Genomic DNA, 26,632 nt, shown 5'->3' with positions numbered 1-26,632 from the left:
GGCAGCGAGAGCAAAACCCGTCCAAGAACTAATAGAGGATCGTGTCCGCCGGGACTCGATTACACTAAATCAGAGCTCGAAATAACATTCTCCCAAAGCTGCACATTGCGAAAAAAAAACAACCCAAAAAACCCCAACGTGCGTAAAGTGCTCACACCCACCCCCACCCACGCACACACGAAGGGCGTGGTGCAAGCGGCAGCTGGACGTCCACCAACATCGTAACCGTAAACAAGGAAAGGGAACCAGGAGGTCACAGCCATCAGCTGCCTTAGGGATGTGTGTCAGTCCAAAACAGTGAATCACTCCGGTGATTCACTGTTCTCACCTTCTCGCCGAAGTCATCCCTGAATTCGGCCAAAGAAACTCGGACTAAGCCAAAATGTCTGTTCAGCGTTTGCTCTAAATGCGTTTTCCGTGGCTCGTCCCTGTCGCGGCGCTCGGCGGGCCGAGCTGCGGCGTCACGGCTCAGGTGGATGGTCCACGGTCGGCGGAGCGGAGCGAATGTTGGACGGCGCGGTCTCAGATAAGGGGCCCGGGATGGCGATAATGTCCCCGCAGTTGACGACGTTCATCTACAACACACACACACACACACACACACACACACACACACACACACACACACACACACACACACACACACACACACACACACACAGTCACACACACTGTCGCTGCCTATAGCAAACGAAGGCATCACTCTGCGCCGTGCACCAATTGTTCTTCTTGGCAATGCCGTCGTCAAGGGTGTGGTGGGAAAATGTTCAGTGCAGAAACCTGAAAGAACCTGTCCGGTTAAACAGAAAGGCTGCCCCGCCATAATCCCTTCTTCCCCTCTCTCTCTCTCTCTCTCTTTCTCTTTCTCTAATTCAGCTTGATTGGCAGGACAGTTATTACAACGGTATTGCCAAAGCTGGAAGGCAGGTAGCACTCAACAACAACAACAACAACAACAACAACAACATGAGATAGAATAACTCATCCCTCTCTCTCCCTCCACCTTCCTTTTCTTTTTTTTTCTTTTTTTTTTTCTTCGTCTACCGGTGTCATCAGAATTATTCGTTCTCCGCTGGCGAACCCCACTCGCGTCCCGCCTCGTCCCGGTCCGCACTCACTCGCTCGCCGCGGGCTCCCTCGGAGCCACAACGCGGCAGAACGTTGATAATTCATTATGGGTGATCATTACGCGTCATCGTGTTCGTGAGGAGTAACATTGCCCCGGCTGCGGGTAACAGCACAGCAGGAGAACCGGTTTGTTGGGAGGCGGCCCAGACATTTGTCCTGCCTGGTTATATAGACTATTAGCTCCTCTCCAAATACCGCGGTTTTTTTTTTAGTAGTATTCGCGGGCGGGGCCCCGCACCCGCATGTGAACTCAACACCTCCGCCCCAGCAGGGTGCGGTTATAAGGGTGGAGTTCCTTCCCGCAGCTGTGGGGTGGGGGCGGAAAGTAAAAACAAACACACACACACACACACACAAGAAAACAAAAAGTCCTCACTACTGTCGACTCCAGTCGCGTTGTCTCCCCCCCCCCCGCCCTCCGGAGCTCCCGCCTCAGCAGAGCCTGCCCGGACGCCGCTTCTTTTTTTTGGGGGGTGGGTGGGTGGGTCGGTCGGGGGCTCGGACTCCCCCAGGACGACGGCCGGAGGGAACATGGCGGCGGAGCCTCTGCGCTCGGCGATGCAGGGCGCGAGCGCCGAGGACACGTCGCTCGCGCTGCCCTCGGACAGCAAGCTGCGCACGGGCCAGCAGCGCGTGCTGGAGCAGGTGCACACCGTCAAGAGGGGCCGGTCCCGGAAGGCGAGGAGCGGAGACGTCTCCCCCGGTGAGGTCCCGCTTCCCCGGGACGGCGGAACGCGCGACGTCTGCCAGCGCGGTCGTCGATTTTGTGTTGTCGGTTTGTCGAACGTCTCCCCCCCCCCCCCCTCCCCTCCGAGGCTTTTTGTTTTGTTTTGGGGTTCCCCCCCCCCCCAGTTTTTCCCAATATGCAACAACCGCACGGACTTACTACGTCGTAGCTGTAGTGCAGGGATGTATGAAGGACGTTCTTTTTACTTTGACTTATTTCAAAAAAAAATTCGGAGTCGGGGGTATAAGTGACGATGGACACAGCATTTTACCGCTGTCAAACTTAAATGTAAGTGTTATTTCTGTTGGTAAAGGAGCTATAAGGTGTCCACTGAGAGCGCGCAACGTCTGTCAGCGCGGTCGTCGATTTTGTGTTGTCGATTTATCGAACGTCCCCACTCTCCGCACCTCAATCCCACCCGGACAGTTTTTTTTTTTTTCTCTTTGGTGCTTAAATATTATAATGGAAACACTATAAGGGGGTAAATTCACGCATTAATGTTTCACAAGGCTTTTTGGTTGTTGTTGTTTTTGTTTTGTTTGGGGGTTTTTTTCCCAGTTTTTCCCAATATGCAACAACCGCACGGACTTACTACGTCGTAGCTGTAGTGCAGGGATGTATGAAGGACGTTCTTTTTACTTTGACTTATTTCAAAAAAAAATTCGGAGTCGGGGGTATAAGTGACGATGGACACAGCATTTTACCGTTGTCAAACTTAAATGTAAGTGTTATTTCTGTTGGTAAAGGAGCTATAAGGTGTCCGCTGAGAGCGCGCAACGTCTGTCAGCGCGGTCGTCGATTTTGTGTTGTCGATTTATCGAACGTCCCCACTCTCCGCACCTCAATCCCACCCGGACAGTTTTTTTTTTTCTCTTTGGTGCTTAAATATTATAATGGAAACACTATAAGGGGGTAAATTCACGCATTAATGTTTCACAAGGCTTTTTTGTTGTTGTTGTTGTTTTTGTTTTGTTTGGGTTTTTTTTTTCAGTTTTTCCCAATATGCAACAACCGCACGGACTTACTACGTCGTAGCTGTAGTGCAGGGATGTATGAAGGACGTTCTTTTTACTTTGACTTATTTCAAAAAAAAATTCGGAGTCGGGGGTATAAGTGACGATGGACACAGCATTTTACCGCTGTCAAACTTAAATGTAAGTGTTATTTCTGTTGGTAAAGGAGCTATAAGGTGTCCGCTGAGAGCGCGCAACGTCCGTCAGCGCGGTCGTCGATTTTGTGTTGTCGATTTATCGAACGTCCCCACTCTCCGCACCTCAATCCCACCCGGACAGTTATTTTTTTTTCTCTTTGGTGCTTAAATATTATAATGGAAACACTATAAGGGGGTAAATTCACGCATTAATGTTTCACAAGGCTTTTTTGTTGTTGTTGTTGTTTTTGTTTTGTTTGGGGTTTTTTTTCCCAGTTTTTCCCAATATGCAACAACCGCACGGACTTACTACGTCGTAGCTGTAGTGCAGGGATGTATGAAGGACGTTCTTTTTACTTTGACTTATTTCAAAAAAAAATTCGGAGTCGGGGGTATAAGTGACGATGGACACAGCATTTTACCGCTGTCAAACTTAAATGTAAGTGTTATTTCTGTTGGTAAAGGAGCTATAAGGTGTCCACTGAGAGCGCGCAACGTCTGTCAGCGCGGTCGTCGATTTTGTGTTGTCGATTTATCGAACGTCCCCACTCTCCGCACCTCAATCCCACCCGGACAGTTTTTTTTTTTCTCTTTGGTGCTTAAATATTATAATGGAAACACTATAAGGGGGTAAATTCACGCATTAATGTTTCACAAGGCTTTTTTGTTGTTGTTGTTGTTTTTGTTTTGTTTGGGTTTTTTTTTTCAGTTTTTCCCAATATGCAACAACCGCACGGACTTACTACGTCGTAGCTGTAGTGCAGCGATGTATGAAGGACGTGCTTTTTACTTTGACTTATTTCAAAAAAATTCGGAGTCGGGGGTAGAAGTGACGATGGACACAGCATTTTACCATTGTCAAACTTAAATGTAACAGTTATATCTATTGGTAAATGAGCTATAAGGTGTCCACTGAGAACTTGTCCTCCGTTGGATTTGGATATGGTTCAACGCTCTCCTATGTGTGTAATTACAGTTAGTTCCGTTCAGGTAACTCACTCAGGTCCAGGAAGGCGAGGAGCGGAGACGTCTCCCCGGGTGGGGTCCGCTTCTTTGAACGGCGGAACGTACAATATCTGTCGACACATTCATATATTTTGTGCGTCGATATGTCGAGCATCTCCCTCTCTGCACTTCAATCCCATCCAGACAGTTTTTCCTTTTTGTTTTGGGGCGTCGAAAACATTCCACACTGTGTTTACAACCGTTGCATTGCCAAACGTGTACAGCACCTAAAAGTATATGTAAACATCGCAGTTAATATCAATGTAAATAGGTTAAGATAACCTAAAAAAAACAAAACAGTGACAGTGTAGTATGGCAGTCGGGATTGATACTGTCATTATTATTATTAGTGGGATATATCTGTACGATGATCTGTTCTCCATCGCTGCATCGCTCTCCACTTGCTTAGACAGCTGAAAAGTTTTGACTGGCTCGTAGGTTGAGACTTTCTCAATAGCGTTGCGAAACCACAGATAACCCAACCTCGACAGGTCGAGGAAACAGCCGGCGGAGAGAAATACAGGGAAAGAGTTATAGCCTCAAAGGCAGCGTACACCAACTCTGCCAAAGAAAGCGTCTGTGACCGAGAATGGAATAGAACCAACAAAACGGAAGAGAACCCGCAAAGAAATCCCCAGGATAGTAAACAGTGTGTGGGAGGGTGTTATTAAATGTTTAACAGAAAATTACTGCACGCTCCATGACAAAGTTACATAATACATGTACTAGAAAAAACAACAGCAAAATAACTAATCAATAGGATGTTGAATATTGTGTTATTTATTAATTTAGTCGTTTCCCTCACTCACTAAATGCAGCCTTCAGCTTTAATCCCTTCTATTTTGTTGACGTCATTTGATGTTTGCCATGGCAAAACTTGACTCTGCATGATGTTGCTGTTGGTCCTCAACTGATAGTGAGAATGGCTGATTGGCTTTCCTCCAGCACGCGCGCACACACACACACACACACACACACACGCACGCACGCACGCACGCACGCACACACACACACACACACACACACACACACACACACACACACACACAGACACACACACACACACAGTAACCATCATTGTAAAACTACGTCATGTCCACCTGGCTGGCTGAGCGAGCGGCTGGCACACTAATAAGGACTGGGCGATATTGACAGACACAAACGTCACATTATTTTTCGGCAAATACCTTCATATCAACAATTTCACTATATTTTTGGGGGTGACTATTGGTGCTTTCAACATTTGAGACACGACCAGTAGTAATGTGGATGTTATTACCAGAGATAGAGCTGTTGATTAGAATAGCTAGATCCAAACATGTCATTATCTTCTTTAATGCAGCCTTAAAGACATCTCTGCACTATTTGACATTGAGCAGACAATATCTCGTCTCATATCACAATATCGACCTTAGAACGATATATCGCCCAGCCCTAAATCAGACATTGTGTTGCCCGTTTCAATGAATGGTGGTGGACTGATACAGGTTTTTCAGTTGCCGATGCCGATATTTAGAGAGCAGAGTGGCTGATGGCCGATATATTATATAATGTCGCTGTTGTTTTATTTTTTTGGTATGCGATAAAATTCAACAATTTAATAATGATAACAAATGAGACACAAAATTGCTGAACTTAAATGAACATTCATTTAACACTAATGTCATTGTCTGAATTGTCTCTGCAGTGCAATTCTTTTAAATAATGTATAATAATTAGTGTACCATCGCAATGGAAAGCAACGAGGAGATGGTGTCACATGGCACGGGACAGTGGGGACACACTTGATGTCTATGTTGCCCTTTTTATTGTGCCTGGGTTTTTTTTATTTTTCTTTTTTTTTATTTAAGTATGAATGGGCATGGATTCTGCGTTCGGGACGCCCGCGATAGTGCGCATTTGGGGCGCCTGTGAGCTGCCCTCCACTGTGCATTCCGTCCGCTCATTGGAGCGAAACTAAAAATAACCGCGTTGAGTTAAAAATGTTGTTTTACAAGTTTGGAAACACACAAACATAATTGAACGAATATAAAAACACAGTAAAATCGGAACGTACGCACTGCGCAGCGCTTTCTGGAGGGGGAAAAAAAACAAAACTCCACTCCAATTCTCCGAGTTAGGTTTACGTTTTTCCACTAATGCAAAGTATTTCCAAACAGCACTCTTGCTGTTTTATTTTCAAAAGCTCTGCACCTTCCATTCTCTATGAGATGACACCATAACAAACCGAAGCGAATAAGACAGTGAAGACAGCGAGTGCGAGAGAGGAGGTGGGGCGATGTGGGCCCCACAGCGGTGTGTGTGTCAGCTCGCTGTGGGAGAGAAGAGAGAGCAAGGAAGCAGCTGCTATCGGTTCATCAATAGTGCAGAAAAGCACACAGTTTTTGTTTATGCCTCCTGAGCGAAGGCATCAGGCCGATGCCGATAATCTCAGAATGGACACATTTTGGCCCAATTATCCGACTTCAAATTAAGAGAGTTCACACTGTGAAACTTTGATCATGCAGGTGTACTCAAGGACTAAAAAATGTATGTATGTATTCAAGGACTAATAAAGTTATAAGTAACCCATGACTACAGTAGTATGTGAGTCTAAAACTTTGGCCATTGGCTAATTATCCTTACATAATAACTCGCTCCACTTCAAATGTTGACAGAAACACTGTTCTTAGACATTTGAAGGCTGCCTGCTGCGATCATTCTGCCCGACATGTGTCTTCATCTCATTCTCTGTGTCTCCTGTCATTCATGTCTCATATTTTCTTTTCCCCCTCCGGCTCAGGTCCACAGCCCTCAGCGGTGTTTTCAGAATTTGGATCCTTCAAGTTTTCTCCAACGACCGCAAAAGGAACCTTCTTTCGCAGCAGCTCCAGCACAGCAACGGGAGTAAACAATGCGGTGAGCATCACTCTCACCAGGTCGAAAATAACGTCCTATGTCACTCAGAAACCACTAACACAAACAACAAACATCCATTCTCCTTTCACATGCCTTGAGACATATTTCCCTTATTTTCACAGCCATTAAAACATGGCTGTGAGCTCTTGTAAAGCAGCAACAGCAGGATGTCATGAATTCTTTCCCTTTTTATTTGTGCCCACTAGTTATATTTGATATATTGATATGTACAGTAAGTGTATGCTTAAAGGTGTTTGTGTGAGATGGATGGATGGATGGATAGATGGATAGATGGATACCTAGATAGACCCTTGGCCATTGCAGGTTCTATCACAGCAGCAAGTTAAAACTGCTTCCCCACCCACAGCCCTGTGAAATGTATAAGGTTACCAAAGGTGAACAGGAGTTTATTGTGTGGAAGAACAACAACTTTCCAATGAGGGGGAAACTGTGGCTGGTTTCAGTTGTTAAATAGTCTGCTTTTATTCTTGTTTTGGTTCTGAACAAAAGTCGATTTGAAATAATAAATTATTATTATTATTATTATTGTTTTGAAATGTTGTTATGAATTTTGAAATCGAAAAAACTATTTGAGACTGAAGACGGCAGAAGCTACGAACACAGTTGGGTCTCGTTTGAACCAGTATGTCGCACACCTCGTGGTGGAAGTTTCATTCAAATCGATTTACATAGGGAGCCAAAATTTGTGAAAAACAGACCAAATTTTATTGATATTTCAGATGCATTTCACACCAAAATATGTCCGACCTGGAGAAAACTATCTGGAACATAATAATGACGGCAGACATGCCAACCTGAATGCATTTTGTGTACCAACTACGTAATTCTTTGTCAAAATACGCAGGTACGAAATGCCAGCTGAAACGACGCAATTTTTAATATATATTTTTGTAATTTAATGACGGAAATCATTCAATACAAAACAATACCGTACATTTATTGGGTATTTAAATAACATCCCTCAGATTGGACCAGATGTTACGACCTGTGGTTCTGTAAGCCCTCCCTCTCCTCTCACTCAACATCCACTGATAGGCAGTGCACTGAACATACTTTATTATCCACCGTGGTGTAACGCTGCATTGTGAGTAAAATGGGAAAAAGGAGAGTTAGAATGCAGCACAAAAATGTGTCTGTAATGTTAATATATAAAACGTGATATGCACCGATCGATCGGCCGGTGACCGGAATTGCCGGCCAATCAGTGTCAGGTATATATGATTCTGTGCCGGTCAAATTTGCACACAGATAGAGTGCTCATGTCCTGCACTCATAAAAATTCCTCGATACCAACGTAACGTAAGGTAGTTGGGTATGTGAAGCTCAAAAAAGAGAGCAAAAGAAAGAAAATGTCAGCTGTTTGGGGGTACATAAAGGTAAACAAAGAAGATTAGATAAATATATTATTTATCGCCTGACAATATTCCATAATTGTGCAGACTGTATCTATCACTGTCATAACAGCGAAGCTTCGCTCATCATCAAAAGTTTGACTCTTTTGAGACTCAGTTCCTGACGGGTCTCTCAGTAAAACAAGTCGTTCGATTTGATTCACTTGGTTTAATGCACGGTGAGCGAAAGAGGACTTCCAGTGAACGAAAGTCAGAAGAGTTGGCCATTTTCTTTTTTTGATTATTTTTTTGTAATGATTGCAATTTATTTGCAAAGTACCATATAAATATAGTATAAATGTATATTTGCACTTAAAGACAAAAATACTTTTATTTGAAGTTTGAACTGGACATTTCCATGTTAGTTTGTTAACTCAGTGATAGTTACAGGTTGATTATACTGAAACTTGGTGACAGTCCCATATTCAATTTTAGTGGAACTCAGTGACAGTTTCATGTTCTATTATTGTTCCACAGTGAATAATGAACAATAAAAATACTGTCAAAATGAAAAACCGAACAGCTTTGACCCCAAGTATTCAGCTGGTCCTGCATGAGTGGCACGTCGCTATTCGTAAACAAAATAAACACGATCAGATTTACGTTAAGACGCTTTATGAGGACATCATAATATTAACAACACAAGTGCAGGTTCCTATTCAGAATGTCCATTGAAACCGTGGCCAGTGTATGGTGTAGACTCCGTCACTGTTGTGGTTCGACATTACAAACTATGCGTTTACGTGTATATTTATTTACTTTCTGACCTACTTGAATGTGCAACTGAGTGATGCGTTCAAGATCGAGCGGGGCGTCGGAAAAATAGAAGCCGTGAGATGGTAATTACTCATAGAAATACAACGTTTTTTCGTATTTCATGGAAACGTAACTTATTGAAAATGTGGTCCAATTAAAAAAGTCACCACTAAAGTTACATGAGTTTGACTACCCTCCTAAACCTCCGTAAATACCTCACTTCAACCATGTGACATGAACAGCCAACCGTACAGCAGGAGTGCCGGTGCTTCCTCCGCTCGGCAGCACACTACAAGGATGAGGCCCCCCAGAGCTGACATGGCGGGTCTTCCTTAAATGCCAAATTGAACTTGAACTCGCACTCCTTCCAGCCCCTGCCTGGCGTGGCCCCCATCCTAGCAAACGAGAGCGATTAAAGAAAGAATCCACGGTTGGAGAGAGTCTCTTGGTCCGCTCTAGATGTCCCCGCATTTAATCACAGAGTGCAGATTCGGGAACCTCGCAACCTCTGAAACCTGTAATATGTACCTAACATGACCCGTCGATGCTGCCTGCAGCTATATTTATTATTTTAATTTTTATTGTCGTTATTTTCATCATTATTATTATTATTATTATTATTATTATTATTTGTTTTTGTCATTGTTGTTATTATTATTATTATAATTATTATTATTATTATTATTATTATTGTTATTATTTCTCTGTTTTTTTCAAACTTTGTTTTGTGGACTGTGTCTTCATCAAGACAGGGTGAGGTCAAGTGAGGTACATTACTGGATCCAATACGATTATACAAATATCACAGATGACTTTCAACTGACTTCATCGTGTGTGTGTGTGTGTGTGTGTGTGTGTGTGTGTGTGTGTGTGTGTGTGTGTGTGTGTGTGTGTGTGTGTGTGTGTGTGTCTCGGGGTGTGTCTCGGTGTGTGTCTCGGTGTGTGTCTCGGTGTGTGTCGGTGGGTGTGAGATATGCAGGGTTGGGCTGGCTGAAGTGACCCTCTGACAGTCACTAAAGGCATGTCTCGGGAGTGTAATGATGATGAGTGTTTGCTGAAGAAGCTTCATCCTCACAGTTTATTATCCCAGGACCTCATGCATATGTGCCACACCGCTGCGCTTTTGGCATGAACCAAAAATGTTATCCGACAGCTATGTGCGGTTGGTGTTAATATTTCTGTAATGATATTGATTTCGATTACTTGTGAAATAGTTAGAGAGAGAGAGAATTATATTTTATATTTTATATATATTATTGGTGGGGGGGGGGGGGGGGGTGGGGGTGGCCGGGCTTGTTTTTATATAGTTTTAGGGGAGGGGCCATGCCGCTCCACATCATCGAGTTATGATTGAACCCGGCCGGAAAAAAAACCCGAGAACAAAAATGGTTAGAAACCGACAGGGGAGCAATCGGGGTAACGTGTTTTATTTTAGATGTGGGTTATTCTATTTAACTTCTCCTTTTGGAATGAAGCAAGTCCGTATGAAACAATTGGAACAAAACCGTGGTTAATGGGGACACTTTCTCTATGACTATCTCCTGGATCACCCTCTCTCCATGCGTCATGCGCAGAAAATAATCTTTACGAGTCGTGTCCCGTTCCTCCGTGCCTCTCTTCTCTCTCCGTTCTGTTCTCCGTGCCATGCCACACGTTTTTGAGTTTTTTTCGTTTTTAGTTTTATTTGAAGGAACGGCGTTCAGCTCGCCATGTTGCTCTTCACCATCGGGACCCACGGAGAGCCGTGTTCGTGTCTGGATGCGAATGATTCAGAAATGTAAAGCTATATTTATGATTCACCTTATTTATAATTCCTCATTGAAATGTTATCCCTCTGCATTTTGTAAGCTTCTATATGTTTTATCCTGTAACTGTAATGCACACTGACTGGAAAAAACAACTGCTCGGTTTTCGACCGATGATTCGACTTATCGACTTTCAGGGGGCAGCCCTAGTAAATGTTGTGGATCCGGCAGCAAATAAGGGCAGTACCTGTCTAGAAAATTACAGCTAATGTATTACCTCAGCTATCAGTGTTAGCTAGTGCTACACATCACATTTTTTTATATAATACAGTGGTACCTCGATTTACGACTGCATCTACTTACGACTAATCCAAGATACGAGTAGCGGTAGTCGCGAAAATTTGTATCGACTTGCGACCGACTGCTCCAAGATACGAGCGTGGAAATTTGCAGTTGGCGCGTCAGCGGCCAGTCAGCAGTCAGTCAGCAGTCAGTCAGCAGTCAGTCAGCAGGCGACCTACATGGTGTGTGCATGTAGTTTGTGGCTTATCGATATTTTTTTCATATTTACTGTGTTTGTGTTGTGTATTTTGTTTATTTCATGATAAGTCCTAAGAAGAAGGATGGGGGGGGGGGGAAGGGCAATGATTCCCATTGAAACTAAAAAGGAAATCATAGAAAAATATGAGCGTGGTGTATGTGGGAAAAATTGCTTCGCCATACGACTGTTTTAACATACAACCGTTCTTATAGAACGAATTACAGTCGTAAGTCGAGGTACCACTGTATTTACATTTCCCTTGTCTGCAGTTTTGACACGGGTTGGGACGTTGCCGTAGCTTTTCACAATGCTAGTGGGTCCAGCGGTTGCGGGGGAAAAAATGGCGCACCTTCACAAAGGTAGTTCTTGGTAGACACATTCAGATGGGGGGATATTATTCTAATGAATAGGGGTGTCACGTTTCTAAAATCAATCGAAATGAGCATTTGATTTTTAACTTCTAAATGACAAGCAGGTTTGCGATCCTCCCCGTGCTATTTAAGCACATGTACAAACTAGGGACGTTGGAATATGCTGACTTAAACGACCAACTGTCTCCGTGTTCTCTGCGTCAGCAGTAAAATCAAAAACCTTTTGCCTTTTCAAAACGTTCTCAAAACTTTACTGTTTTCGAAAAATAGCCTATTCAAAACATTCTAAAAAGAAAATAAACTAATGGTACTGTTTTTTGGCTACGTACCTGCCCTGTGGCCACGGTGTGCATTGCGGGAGTTTCGCTTTCTGACTTTGCGCTCTTAAAAATGGCAACATCGCATAAGATTCAGAGAGTCTCACAAGACCCTGCAGTGCAATGAAAATGATGAAAGATCCCAGGGATTGGAATGAAAGATCCCACCTCGGCCGGCGCATGTGGGGTTTCAGGCTCGCCTCCGCCCGGTCGGTCGGGCATGTATTTACTCATTTATATATTTATAGATACATTTATATATTTACTGCCTCGTTTATTTATTTCAGGATTTATTTCATAGCCATATTTATTTTAATTTGTGTGCTACGTCCACATAAGTGACTTCTGCTTGACTGTCCGTTGCCCCATCTATTACGGCATTATCATGACGTGTGAAAAGGTGCAAAACGGAAATTTTCCTGAATGTAGCTAGTGTAGCTCACTAGTAGTGCCCGGGGAGGTTGTGCCATTTATTTAACAGATACTGTGTTTAAATCAAATCGAATCGTGACCTTAAAATCCAAAGTTAAATCGAATCGTGGATTCGGAGAACCATGACACCCCTACTATTGAGCACCCAATTGACATAGGAGGAAGGAGGAAAATTGGAATGGCTTCTTGAATTACAGCTTTTTTGACACAGACCGGCCTCGTAAACTGGCTGGGTTGTCTTATTTCACAGTTTGTGTGTTAGTAGGTCCATCAGAGACCCAAATGTTTGTGCACAAGCTCTGCCTTTGTTTTGTGGTGCTTTTGTCTGCTTGAGTGAATTGATGTGCAAGTGTGTGTCTATGTGTATATATTGTTCCTGGATGCGTTCAAATCTGCATGGTAGTCAGTTTGGCTGTTCCTTCAAAGGTTTTTCCGACTAGGAAAATTGATATCTGTGAATAGTTCACAGTTACATAGACCTGTGTGCACAAAACCAACTAGAGAAGAGGAGCTTGTTGTGAAAATGAAGCATCATTACCCGATTTATATATTTTTTTACCCAGACTAGGTTTCCATGCTACAAAGCCTGGAGAGATAACGCTATGTACACGCACACATTTACATTATCGGCAGACTGGTTGAACAGGCGCTGTCTCCGACTTGTCCAAACACAAACACAAAGCTCCTATGAGAAACTCCTGCACCTCAAAATGATTTCACTTCACGGCGGTTTAAGCTGAGCAGAATATTGCGGATATCTTCTTACTTTGCTCAAGTTGTACTGCTGTTTGACGGTGGGGCGGATGTTTCTGTCATGGATAACCAACATTGTGGAAGGGGATTAGTTAGGGGGCTTTGTGTGAAGTCAGATTCCTCCGTCTAGGTTTACAGGGGGGGTGGGGGGGGTGGGGTGGGGGGGGGGGGGGGGGTGGGGTTCCACAGTTTCTGGGAGAAACTGGAACTGCAGAGTGGGTTACCTATTTCCTTTCACTCTGGCCTAGATTATTGTCTCAAGGTCTCCGGAAGGTATTTAGGTCATAGTCTTCACATTTGGTTTCAACAATCAATCAGTAATCTCTAATCTCTAAGAGGTTCCCAACCGGGGATCAGGCCCCACCAAACGGCAGGTCTTACCTGTTCTGAGGTTGTCAAAAAATGCAGTTGTCAAAATGTTTCAAACATGGAGAAATAAAATAAAAACATTTCACATGAAGCATTCCCTAAAAATACTAGCAGTAGGATAAGAGAATTGAGTATCTCTGTAAAAATCAGTTTCATGATCCATTCAAATCAGTTGGCTAGAGCCCATCATCATCATCATTTGTCATCGCAAAAACATTTTAAGTGAAATAACATGTCTGAAGAAGGGTTTGACTGATATATCGGATTTCCGATATATCGGGCCGATATTGGTGTTTCATTAGATATCGGACATCGGCACATCATTGTCATAAACCTCCAATATGAAAAATAATAAAAAGAGTCCCCCGTTGGTGTTGGGCAGTATACAGACTTAGACATACTTTTTACGGTATACCGATATATTTTCAAAGGAGATAGGATGAGACAATACGGTTTATATTGTTATAGTTTGCTGCGTTAATACATAAACCATTTCTTCCATAAAGCCATACCATCGTCTCTCCTCTCTCTCCCTTCACAGCTGTCATGCACTTTGGTTTTGCAAATGTAATTTTGGAAAACAGTGGGGTTTTTTTTGTTTGGGTTTTTTTGGGCTAAAGGTTTTTGAATTTAACAATGTTGAATATCGGCAAAAAATATCGGTATCGATAGCCCTGGTCAAATAAATATGGGTATCGGCCCTTACAAACGGATATCGGTTGAACCCTAGTTTGAAACGCACTGAAGTGTTTCTGTGACACTGATAATAATGGATTTGCTCAAGAGACACTCAGAAATGAGTGTGTGTAGCAACGGTAGCGGGTGAAGGTTGAGGTCGAAATTGTATTTTATCCTGGTATGTCCAGAATGCAATTTGATTGGAAAGATTAAATCGACAGGCTCTTCTCTCAATGGAAATATTTTCTTTAAAGCCTTTCTTTGTAGCTCGATCAAGAATGGAGAAATCTAGCATAAAGTCACAGTTGTTCCGATTTTATCAGTGACAATAGCCCCATGTTCCATAATGCATTGCAGCTGTAAAATGGACTCACTGTGACAGGGCTCACTATTTATTCTTAGTTAAATTATAAACATAGATAAATATTAACTTTTCTATAAAGTGCCGACGCAACTTCTCTTAGTTTGTTTTCCACACTTCCTTTCCTTTTGTCCTTTGAACAAACGATCTGTGATGCTGTTATAGTCCTCACAGGCAAAGTGCTGACTGCTTGAACCTCCCTAGTTGACTATCTACCCCTTCGATCGATACACCGACATGCTTTAAATAATTTCATGTGGCTATTCACCACTAGAGCAGTACATGTATATCCTATTAAACAACATTTTAGGGTGGAATTTTAAATAACTTCTTTCTCTCTCTGTACAGGTCAACATGCAAAAAAGCCGCTCCCTGTCGACTAAATCCATGGGGCGAAGACACGCCAGCTCTTCAAGCCAATGGGATCAGCGCTTCAACACGTCCATCTGGCCTCAGCTGCCCACCCGCAATGGGTTGAAGCCGAGCCGCAGCGACCCCACACTGGCTGTTCCATATGTGCCTCCCCCTGTTACTGGCCAAACATCTGTCATGGTAATGCCTTACTTTTTACGAACGTTCATGAAACTCATAAACTTGCATATTAGTCTTCAAGAGTCCTGTAATTCTCTCTTCAGAGAGCCCAAGGTCAGACCATCAAGGCCCAAAAGACTGTGCAGCAGTCCCGAGTCAGTCAATACAGCATGAACTCCATGACCAACAACGTCCAAAGCATCAACAGCCAGACGCGCATGGTCAGACCTCCATCGGCCCAATCGCAGCTCGAGAACAACAACTCCATAATTAAAACATTCAAGACGGAACAGCAGCAGTCTACGTGAGCCCAGGGGGGTTTGGGATCTCAGAAAACTAGCTTTCTAGCTTTGTTTTGGGAAATATCTTCTTGAGTTATGGTAAATCTTTGTTTATAATCTTCTTTACATTTGTCTCTTTATTCCTCTAGGCTGGATGGCGGGGTGCCAATGTCGGGCATGACACTGAAGGAGGCCGTGGAGTTCCTGTCCCACCCCGAGCAGAACTTCCAGCAGTGCGGCGCCACCTTCATCCAGCACGCCACCTTCAAGGAGGATTACCCGAAACAGGAGGTCCGCACGCTGACAGAAGTGCATGCACACGCAGCTGTTTTCTTTCATACGCTTCCAAATTTTAAGATACAGTAACTCGTACGAACACAGTCAACAGTACTTAAGGCAAGAGGAAACTCTGTATACGATAACAGTGGGGTCCGGGGGGTCCCAGGGTTCCTTCATGTAGTTCCAGTCGGTCCCCAACAAAATGATTGATTGTGAAGTTTCCCCATTATTTTATTTGCAAGACATAAATACTGTTAGAGAATGTACAATAATGACTCTTTTGTCATAGTTCTACTGTTATCTCACTAACTATATTACAGACTGTTGTGGAAGTTTAGACTAAATCATATCTAAATTTCTAATAACGATGGGGGTCAATGGGGTCTGTGTCCTCATGCGTACAAATTGAGGATCCTTGAAGTGGAAAGAGGTGAAGAATTACTGCTCTATAACACCATTTTCACGTTGTATTTGGATAGTTTAACTCCTGCATAGTTAAATTAAATGTATCTAGAGACTTGTGGTGGGTTGGCCACGGAGAGGTATGGAATGGACGAGGCAACAGACGGAGCAGGGTGAACAGCGACCGTCAGCATGTGTTTTATTATAAATGAAAGGCTCACTTGCATACAACAACAAAGAATGAAAGGAAATCATAAATCAACAGCCAGACGCTTTGTCTCTCTCTTGCTCGCCCGAGGTCCAGCTTGCACGTCTCGCAGCTTTGCGCACACGCCAACTCACTGAAACACAAAACACACATTAAAAAAAACCTCCTGCCCCGAATCAAGCCAATCATTTCCACTCAGGCGCTGATTTCCCAGACTTGACGCAGGTGTGCCAACACGTGGAGAAGCATGGGCTGGCGTTTGCAGACCACAGCTTAACAATGCCCTAATCACGCAGTCTGCCACAGGGCTAAATAAATACATGTTACTTAGCTACTTACTTATTTGAAACGTTAACACTAGAAGTGATGGATTAGCTCTCCTATTTGTACTACAGTATTTCTGCTTGAGAGTATTGCATTTCTTCTCCTTGGCTTGTTTATGCACAGCATTGTCTCCGTCTGTGAGCAGAGCAACAAGCGTGCAAAGCATGCAACATTTCATTGTCTTCATACCAACACAACTACAGCGGTGCTCGGGCACTGATTTCCCTGACTCAAAGCAGGCGTGCCGACATGAGGAGAAGCCCGTGCCAGCATTTTTAGACTGGCTTAACAACGGCCGTCGATCTGCCACATTGCCTGACCGCCCGACTTAGACTGGGAAGAAGTCCGGCCGACAGTCGACGCCCTTCAACAAACACCAGTTGACACCCCTTGGTCCACTGGACCGGATCTGGAGCACCGGATATAGGATATACACCCTTTCCAGTTTGTTAGGTCCAGTTTTATGAAAAATCAAGCTTTACCTAATGCCATGGGCACACTACACTACTTTCAAAGTCGTCAGATCGCTGTACTTCTCACAATTCACAACTTTCTGTCTTGTGATCGGGAATCTTGCAGTCTTGTGGTTTGCACATTTTTTGACTGCTCAGTGACAGTGGTCACACTTTACAAGATCTTTCACCAAGAGGAATCCCTGACTGGTCTGTTGGGTTTCCAAACTGCGTTTGTTACGAAAACACACCAGAGAAATGACACCGGAAATAACGCAATACATGTGTGCGACAGGATTTTTTCTTTTTTTATTATGTTCCTGATCACTGTAAAAAAAAAACCGAATAAAAGCAGAATTTAAACAAGAAATATTAAAAACCTGAAGAAGGAAAGTAAAATAAGTATGTTGTTTTTCTGGATGCTGCTCCGTGCCTTCCCATCTCTCTTTCTTGACTCCTCCCCCCGGTTGGTTGCATAAGTCTACTCAAACCAACACTAAACAATATCCACGAGCACTGCGGTGTAATGGCCTGATTAGGTCCATCTCGAGTCTTTCGAATTTGTGCCTTGACTAGGGAAAGGGGCCTCAATGGCACTCTAGGCGTAGGCAGAGGATTGACCAACTGGCACCCAGGACACACAGTGCGACACTTGCGTATGTTTGCCCAAACGCCCGGCCAATAAAACGGGGCTGAAGTGTTTAAACATGTCCGTGATGTGATGACTGGCCATCGGGTTAAGGTGAGCTACCTGGAAAAGCATTTCCCAGTGGCCCTTAAGAACCAGCAACTGGGCGATTTCCTCCCCTGAACGAGTGTCATGGTTCACTCTATATGTTCCGTCCCTCATCAGTGAAAATACAGGTGAGTAAGTGTGGTGTCTGGGTGTGCACCAATGCGCCATCGATTGTAACTACCCACTCAAATGCCACATGTAGGGTATTGTCTCGCTACATAGCAACACTACTCTGTATCCCCGAACTGCTTTCCTAAATACACCCTTTCCTGCTCTCCATGTCGTAGGTTCTGGCACTGGGAGGCATTCCTCCTCTGGTGGCGCTGCTGCAGAGCTCCAATGCCTCAGTCAGCCAAAGTGCGGCCGCCGCTCTGAGGAACCTGGTTTTTCGGGACCAGCCCAACAAGCAGGAGGTGCAGCGGTGCGGAGGGATCGCCAGCACTCTGCAGCTCCTCAAGGAGACAGACTCCACGGAGACACAGCGACAGCTGACAGGTAGGATGGGAAAGAGACAGGATGTAGACGCATATGTTCCAGAGAATGTGCCCCTTTTTTTTAAGGGCCAATATGTCTTTGCTACAGACATTGGAGTGAAAACACGTTGTGACCTAGTATGTCAGACTGTTTGGTTCATGCTTGGGATATATGGGCTTTCAAGTGCAAAATCACAATTTTGCTTTAACGTGGCTGGGATTAATTTAATGTCGCTCTAACACATGAGTTTGTAGCCATTTTTATCACCTTACTTTTATTTCTCGTTTGTCGTTTTGAAAAAATCTACAAGAAATTTGCTGAATATAATTGCAAAAATTCCTATGCTGTAAACAGAAAGATAGATTAAAGCTAATTTGTTGTTGAATTACAGTAAGTGAAAAAGAATCCCTTTATCTTTAAAATTGATAACCTACATTGTATTACAGTCATTCTTTGACTGTGACTGGTAAGTAGTTGAACTGAAACCAGCAGTTTTGAATCAAACTAAATATTCTTGTTCTTGGAGTTTAAAATAATAAAACATGGGATTTTGAAACAGACCTCAAACTTGAATGATTTATTGGGAAAACAATAAAAGTCAGTGGAGAGGAAAAAAATTAAATCTTTGTTGTCTGTATATAATGACTGGTGGAAAGACAGGCAAGAGGACTCAATAATAGGGGTGCACCGGTTCGCAAAACCCATGGTTCAGATCGTATCGTGATTTTCAGTCACGGATCGGATCATCAAAAAAGAGAGAGACAAACAACTTTGCTTTCCATTTATTCTGTAAAACATTTTGAGCAAGGAACTGTTGTCCATGGTCTTAAACTAAAGCAACATTCAAGATGTCCACTGCTGCCTCACAGCAAGAAGGTCCGGGGTTTGATTCCCTCCTGGTAGTAGCAGCAACATAGCACGATGTACCGTAAACCTATCATTGTGGTTCAGAGTACAAACACAGCACGCATCTGTCTTGTCTATCTTCTTTTCACTGCAATTCTGCATTGGGAATTACGGAATTATTACTTAAAAAGTAACAGCAGCAGTAAAACTGTGTTTCACTATGATGGTTAAATTTTGCAATTCATCCATGAGTGCCGAACCGTCGGGGACAAACCGTACAGATCAACTGCGTTCCATTACACCACTACTCAATAGCACGACTCAGAGACAGGAACTTTGATCAAAGCAACCAGCCTTTACTGAACAGGATCAGTACACAGGTAGACAGTCAGCGGAGCAAACAATCTGACAGGAAACAGACAAGGCGAGGCAGTCCGGTTCACAGGTGGTCAGTAGACAGGGCAAACAATTCTCAGGGGCGAAGGCAAAGGCGAGGTCCAGGAAACTGTACCAATGCGTCCCAGCGGTTTTTCCTAGTCTCCAAGTAGTTCTGATTCCATGCTCAAAGACGAACCGGCACAGAAAGAGGGGAACACAAAGACTAAATACACTGGGGAGGGAAGGTTAACGAGAAACGGGTGACACTTATCAGGGCAGGGAAGATAATAACACAAACGAGAAACACACAAAAACAGGAGGTGAAGATATGAGGGAGCAGGGCGGAACATCACACTGTGTAGTATTCAAGGAAACTGCTGGTGTTAGTGAGTAGCAACATTTAGACTTAAACGGAGGGAAGAGACGCACAAAACAACATGCACACACACACAGCGTCTCTGTCACTGGGTCACTAGGTCTGCTGTGGAACCTGTCCTCATCTGAGGAGCTTAAGGGAGAACTCATTGCCACGGCGCTGCCCGTCCTCACCGAGAGTGTGGTGGTGCCGTTCACCTGCTGGTCGGACAGCAGCGCCAACAACAACATCCACCCAGATGTCTTCTACAGCGCCACGGGCTGCTTACGGTAAAGAACACATAAACAAGACCAGTATTCACAGTATTGAATCGTCCTTTATCGCAAGACTGCTTTAATGTAAACGGTAATCCAACCCAGTGGCTCTCAATCTTTATTTTAGTAGTGTACCCCCTCTAAGATCTTTATTAGCTGAGTACACCCTTAACTGGCATTGGCAGAAAAAAAAGAAAATTAACATAGAGAATGTGCATTGTGTGTTTTATTTATATATATATATACAAAACACACACACACAGTGGTACCTTGATTCACGAGTGCACTAACATACGAGTTTTCCGAGTTAGGAGCGGTCGTTCCTTCGATTTTCTTTGTATTGATTTTGGAGCAAAAATGTGAGTTACGAGGAGCAAGCTTCAGGTACGCCGCCGCTAGTTCACGTCACGTCGTCACCTGACCGTGGAAGCATCTCTTTTGTGTTTTGTGCTCGCGTTTTGTGCACTTATTTTGCCAATTATTTTTTTTTTCTAACCATGGGTCCTAAGAAAGTAAGTGCTGAGAAGAAGAAGCGGATGATGCCGATTGAATTAAAGCATGAAATCATAGAATACATGAGCGATTCTCTTCGACATTCTCTTATATTATGTTTTTGTATAATAAGAAATTGGGGTGTTTTTTGGGGGGCTGCTAAAAATTTATTTTCTATACGAGCAGATCGAATTACGAGCTCTGTCACGGAACGAATTAAACTCGTAAGTCAAAGTACCACTGGATATATATATGTATTTCTGTACTGTATGTACTGTATGTATGTATGATCATTTTTTACATTTTTTTGGAGTACTCCCTGCAGTACCACTACCCCCATTTGAGAAACACTGATCTGACCTATGGTATTTATAACATCTCTGTTTCTCACCCTGTTACATATACCATTTTCACACCAAAGTTAACGGGTTTACTCAGATTTTTTAAACCTGGGTGTCTGTCTCTCTCTCTCTCTCTCTCTCTCTCTCTCTCTGTGTACTTTTTTTAATGCAGCCTTCCCACTTTTGTCAGAATAAATTGTTGATACAGAGGCTTATTGTTGTTTTTTTTAAGGTTTATTGCATATTTCTTTTTTATTTTCTAAATTAATTTATTACTTTTAATTTTGGTGTTATTGCCTGGATGTATTGCCTTGTTTCGATATTTCTTGTTTCTATCTATCTAATTTGCGTTTTGTGCTTATAGTGGTGTTTGTCCTTATGTTTATAATAGTAATAAAGAGTATCTCTGTCTATATCTCGAGGCTTATCTCTGTGTTGTGCACGTATAGGAATCTGAGCTGTGTGCAGAAGAAGGAAAGGCAGACCATGAGGGACAGCCGTGGTTTCATCGACTCCCTCATCAGTTACGTCCAGTCGTGTGTGGCAGAGGACAAGCCAGATGACAAGGTTGTGTGTGTGTGTGTGTGTGTGTGTGTGTGTGTGTGTGTGTGTGTGTGTGTGTGTGTGTGTGTGTGTGTGTGTGTGTGTGTGTGTGTGTGTGTGTGTGTGTGTGTGTGTGTGTGTGTGACATGCCTGTACAACAACCCTGTAAACAGCGATGCATTTTCCGCATACTCATGTCAACCCCCTGATCTGGCCTGCAGAATCTCACCACACGCTTGCCCTCTGATAAGAATTCAGTGTGGATTTGAGTACTAGCTAGTGCAGTTGGTCTTGGGTTCATTCACCGTGACACATTCTGGCCATCTAATTGCTGTGAGTCATACCATGACGCAGAGATGAACAGAATTTGCAGGGAGTTTGCCACATTTCTTCCATCTACACATATTTTTGAGACATCATGAATGACATGGTGCGAATATGAAGAATTTATTATATTGTTAACAGATATGTGTCACCATGAACCTCTTAAAAATAGCATTCTCACATTGTCGTGTGTGTGTGTGTGTGTGTGTGTGTGTGTGTGTGTGTGTGTGTGTGTGTGTGTGTGTGTGTGTGTGTGTGTGTAATAAAGCGCCAATCTTGAAGATTTCCATTTCCTTGTTTTTGGCCGCACATGTAGCGAAAACCAGTAATTGCAGGTGTGTTTTTGGACCTCACTTCCCAGAGATCCAAACAGTGTCACCTGTGTGATGTCAGTGAGTTGGTAGTTAGCACTGCTGGGTGATTTAAAACGTGCCACTAACTGTGCCACTTGTGATTTGAATGCATGCCGGAAAAGTTGCCACAGACACCCGGTTCTTAATACTCTGCAAATGCAAGGGCTTTCATCAGTGGGCCACTCAATCACATTTGTGTTACCTCATTCGGCGATAGTGACGGACGTTTATTTAAATGAAAATCTTTGAGATTGGCATGTTAATATAGCTAATATTTCTTAGCTTAATTGGGTAAACATTTTTTAATAAATGATGTATGCCTATTTTGTTTCCGAAATGTTTGCACCGAGATGGTTTTTTGTTTTTTCTCCTGTAATTCTTGACCAGCCTAATCATCATCCTCATGTGTCTCAGGTTATATCCTCCACTAAATAATGCACGTTTCACAGAAGTCTTAGCTGGTTAGAATGTTTACACACATTTAGGTACATAATTTGATAAGGCTTTAACATATTTTTCCTTCTCTTCTCCTCTCTGCAGTCTGTGGAGAATTGTGCTTGTATCCTGCACAACCTGACCTACCAGCTGGAAACGGAGGCTCCCGAATGCTTGGCCCGGTTCAACCCCCCAACAGAGGCCCCGAGTAGTCAGAAGAGCTCCACTGTCGGCTGCTTCAGCCCAAAGAGCAACAAGTTACAGAAAGAGGTCAGTTCTCTTGTTTCCTGTCGAACAAATGCAGAATGACCTTTTGTCAAGTTTTGATGTTTTTGCAGTGTTGATGTTCCTCCTCTCTGTCCTCCTATCTTCAGAAGTTATTTGACGTGTCTAAAGGGATGCAGGACGAAAGCGTCCCCTCGGGAGTGATGTGGCTGTGTCATCCCAAGGCCATGCAGCTCTATCTGTCTCTATTGAGCTCCTCCCAAAAAGAGGCCACGCTTGAAGCCTGCTGCGGAGCCTTGCAGAACCTCACAACCAAAACGGGGCCGGTGCGTGTGCGTGTGCGTGTGCGTGTGTGTGTGTGTGTGTGTGTGTGTGTGTGTGTGTGTGTGTGTGTGTGTGAAAGAGGACAATTTGCAAAATGGGGAGGAATTCTGCAAATATTGTGACGGTCTTAATGACACACGTTAAAGGACGGGTTCGCCATTTTTCATCCTAGGCCTAAAATGTTTGTTCCAATCATTTTTTAAGTGTTCTAGCTGCTAGAACAGAATTTAGTACAACCTCACTGAATGCTTTTCTACTGAGAAACTTACCACTCTGCTGCAGCTTCTCACTGTGCAATGGGGCAAAGTTTTCACCCTTTAAAAAAAAAAAAAAATCATTATATATTACCTACTTTTTGAAAATTGGGAGATCTTTATATCAGGCTGAGGAAATGGTCGCAAGCTATTAATTTTACCTTTTTTTTTTTTGTTTTGTTGATCCTTTTGGCTTAATCCTCACTAATTTAAGGGACTGGAAACAGGAAGTTTCATTGCTTCCTATTGGCAGCCTGCTGGAGCCAACGTTAACCTCTGGATGTACTGCGGCAATTGTAAAAAGTAGTTTTGAATAATATGATATTGCTGTTATTCTCAACATTATCAAAAAATAAGACTTTTGGGACTATAATGCCAGTTTCCCATTACATAGTACTTAAATCTTGCGCTTTATGCTATCAAGGACAGTTTGTTGTCATTTTACTTCACTCTGCTGTTTAATTTTTTAGGCATCCAGTGCAATGAGCCAGATCATGGTCCAGAAGATGGGGGCTCTGCCAATCATCGTCCCTCTGTTACGTTCCTCAAATCAAACCCTGCAGAAAAGCGCCATGTGCCTGGCGGGTAACCTGTCACGCACCAGTGGCCAGCAGACCTCCATGGGTAAGGAGGACATGAAAGACAGAAACCTGTTTGGCTTCTTTAACTGTAGCATAGCTGCTCTATATATTTATTAATCACCATAGAAATGAAGTACTATTAATGTTTGCTTTGTGTCTTGTCCAGCCAGACAGCTGCTTCCTGAACTAGCCAGCATCCTCTCCTCTGGTACCCGGGAGATGGGCAACTGCGATGACACCATAGCAACAGCGTGTAACACTACACGGGGCCTGTTGTCGGCTGATAATGAGCTCAGCAAGAAGATCATCAGCAAGGAGTTGGTGACATCGCTAGCAGACCTCAGCGAAGATAGGTAAGACTCGGGCCCTGAAGTCATTTTATAGCATTATTATTGTTGATTGAAATGCTCGCTCTCTTCCATCCCCCCGACAACACCCCTCAACGACCTGCTGCCGTCACTCAAATGGCTGAGTGGGCGTCACTCTGTCACTCTAAAGTCTATAATCTTTTTTAAAGCTCAAAGCTCCCTAAATAGCTTTAAAGTTGGTGTTATTATATGTTTTTGTTTGTGCTATGGGCTATGGTTACTACCTATTTAACTTGTACATGCATTTGAGTTCTGCCTTCCTTATTCATTTAATAAATTACGAAGTGTTTTTTCAATTACTAAGCTTAGGTGTTTAGGTTTAGGTGTATTAGGTGTTTTCAGGCAATCAATGACCAGCTATGTGACGCATACAATTCTTTCCATGTGTCCTGCATTGTGATTTGTGGTACATTGTGGAGGCAACTACCTTTTTTCATTAATTCAGCCTACAATAAAGTTAAAAGTGTTTTTTTTGTTTTTTTTAATATATATAACAATATTTTTCTCTCGGTCTAACCTTCGATCTCTTGCTGTAGCTCTTTCCCCAAGGCCAGAAAAGCCGCCTCTCTGCTGCTCTACAACCTGTGGAACGAAAAGAGCCTCCAAACCTCCCTCAAAAAGGTAACAGACTAACCACTCTGCTCAACTAGACAATTTGAACGCTACATTTGGATAACACCATAAATAGAGTCAGCCTGGCAAGAAATTTAAAAACAGAAAAAAAACCAAAAAGCATTTTACACAAGCATTCACTGTGTCCGCTATGGTTTGCTCTCGCTGACACAGGATGCATGAGAGTTAGCTTGAGCGTGTCTCTGCATGTGGGCCACGTTCCCTCTTTCTTTTTGTCGTGGGAGGTTCGCCGTTGGAATTTACTGGTTGTGTAAATCTTTCATGGGTCATGGACACACACTTTCACCTCTTCTTCTCCACCCTCTTTCTCTTCTCCCCGTTCTCCTCCGCTTCAATCAAGGCTTTTCGCTTCAGGCCATCACACTGGAATCCTGAAAGACTCGCTTTTTTTAGAGCCTGCCTATTGATTGCACGAGCTATGAAGGAAGACACCCGAGACAGCTAGGTTTGCCACCGCGGATTTAAAAGAAAATAACAAAAAAATATAATGACATTTTTACAAGACGATACATCTTGCATTCTACACCGCATAAAGCTAGACAGGGACTTTCAGGTTTACAGAAGGTGGAAAAATAATTTGCTCCAAATCAGTGAGGAATCTGATAGCACAAAGTTTCTTTGTCAATTCTTGGTGTAGACCCACCAAAAACATTGCTCTGTCCTTGGTTCCCTCCCAATTTGTCTTTTTTATTGAGTTTTAAATTGATGGAGAAAGCGTGTGCGTGTGAGTGTGCGTGTGATGCTTGGAGATCCTTAGACTTAAATCGTTGAATGTTTGATAAATCTTTGTAATACCTTTTTATTTCCCGCAGCTGGGTTTGGGCAAATCCCTATTCGTCAATGATATCACCACGGCGGCGCACAAGTCCATGCAGGTTATTGAATGAAAATTGGGAAAACAGCGGGTGTCAGGGTAGGAACTTCCCTTCCCATTTATATTACACCACATTTTGTCATTTTACCCTTTGGTCCAAAGCCACGTAAGCAATTTGTTGCTTTGATTCCTCTAAGATGTCAAAACGACTGTAGGTTCTATTCTTGGCATTTCAGGCTTCACGCGTGTCTCCTGGTTTCCTTGTAATCCTAATTCATGACTGTCTCCTTCTAGGTCTCTTTTTCTCATCACCCATCCCCGTGTCAAGGCTTGCAGATTAGACTGCGTGTTTAGACATCACCACGGCCCCACGCCCTGCGCCAGGAGGATTTTTTTGAAACATTCTTTGTATTACAAACTCTACTTACAGCAAGCCTGTTGAAAGTGGCAATCGATTATGACTCGATCACATGTTGTAAAATGGTGTGGAGAAAAGAACGGGGATTGTGATTTGGAGAATCAGCCAGTTTTCCACAGTTTTTTTGTTTTCCACTGTATGTATTTAATGTAGACATGATGTCAAGTGTGGTTTTGTCAGTGTTAAAATATTTGAGGGTCATAATACCCAGTGGAATACGTTTTCTGCAGTGAATTTGTCGCAACATGGTGCACAGTTCAATCCACTACTAACAATATTAGAGATAGTCCGTGTGTTGCAGCCATGATGAGGTGTGTGTGTCTGTGAGTGCAAAATGATGTTT

The 26,632-nt window shown here is 43.2% G+C and overlaps 1 protein-coding gene across 1 annotated transcript; it reads left to right on the top strand.

The window, feature by feature from the left end:
* The first annotated feature begins 1,550 nt into the window (after positions 1-1,550).
* pkp1a (plakophilin 1a) lies at positions 1,551-26,505 on the top strand. Its single transcript, XM_080015847.1, has 15 exons — positions 1,551-1,831; positions 6,793-6,908; positions 14,992-15,195; positions 15,279-15,478; positions 15,605-15,746; positions 18,144-18,351; positions 20,031-20,199; positions 21,467-21,584; positions 22,778-22,942; positions 23,047-23,223; positions 23,946-24,099; positions 24,223-24,409; positions 24,961-25,045; positions 25,870-25,970; positions 26,166-26,505. Exons 1-14 carry the CDS (start codon positions 1,660-1,662, stop codon positions 25,942-25,944), a joined length of 2,172 nt encoding a protein of 723 aa, XP_079871973.1. The 5' UTR covers positions 1,551-1,659; the 3' UTR covers positions 25,945-25,970; positions 26,166-26,505.
* The last annotated feature ends 127 nt before the right edge of the window (positions 26,506-26,632 follow it).

The sequence above is a fragment of the Zeus faber genome, assembly GCF_960531495.2.
Source record: "Zeus faber genome assembly, chromosome: 15".
In the NCBI taxonomy this organism is placed as follows: Eukaryota; Metazoa; Chordata; class Actinopteri; order Zeiformes; family Zeidae; genus Zeus; species Zeus faber.
Note: the sequence above shows the minus strand (reverse complement) of the source record. Positions and strands in the feature narration are given on the sequence as shown.

Excerpts from the sequence above, each read along its gene's own strand:
- pkp1a (XM_080015847.1), top strand. The coding sequence starts at position 1,660 with ATGGCGGCGGAGCCTCTGCGCTCGGCGATGCAGGGCGCGAGCGCCGAG. Across the intron at positions 6,909-14,991 it reads CAACGGGAGTAAACAATGCG|GTCAACATGCAAAAAAGCCG; the intron begins GTGAGCATCACT and ends CTCTCTGTACAG. Across the intron at positions 20,200-21,466 it reads AGCGCCACGGGCTGCTTACG|GAATCTGAGCTGTGTGCAGA; the intron begins GTAAAGAACACA and ends GTGCACGTATAG.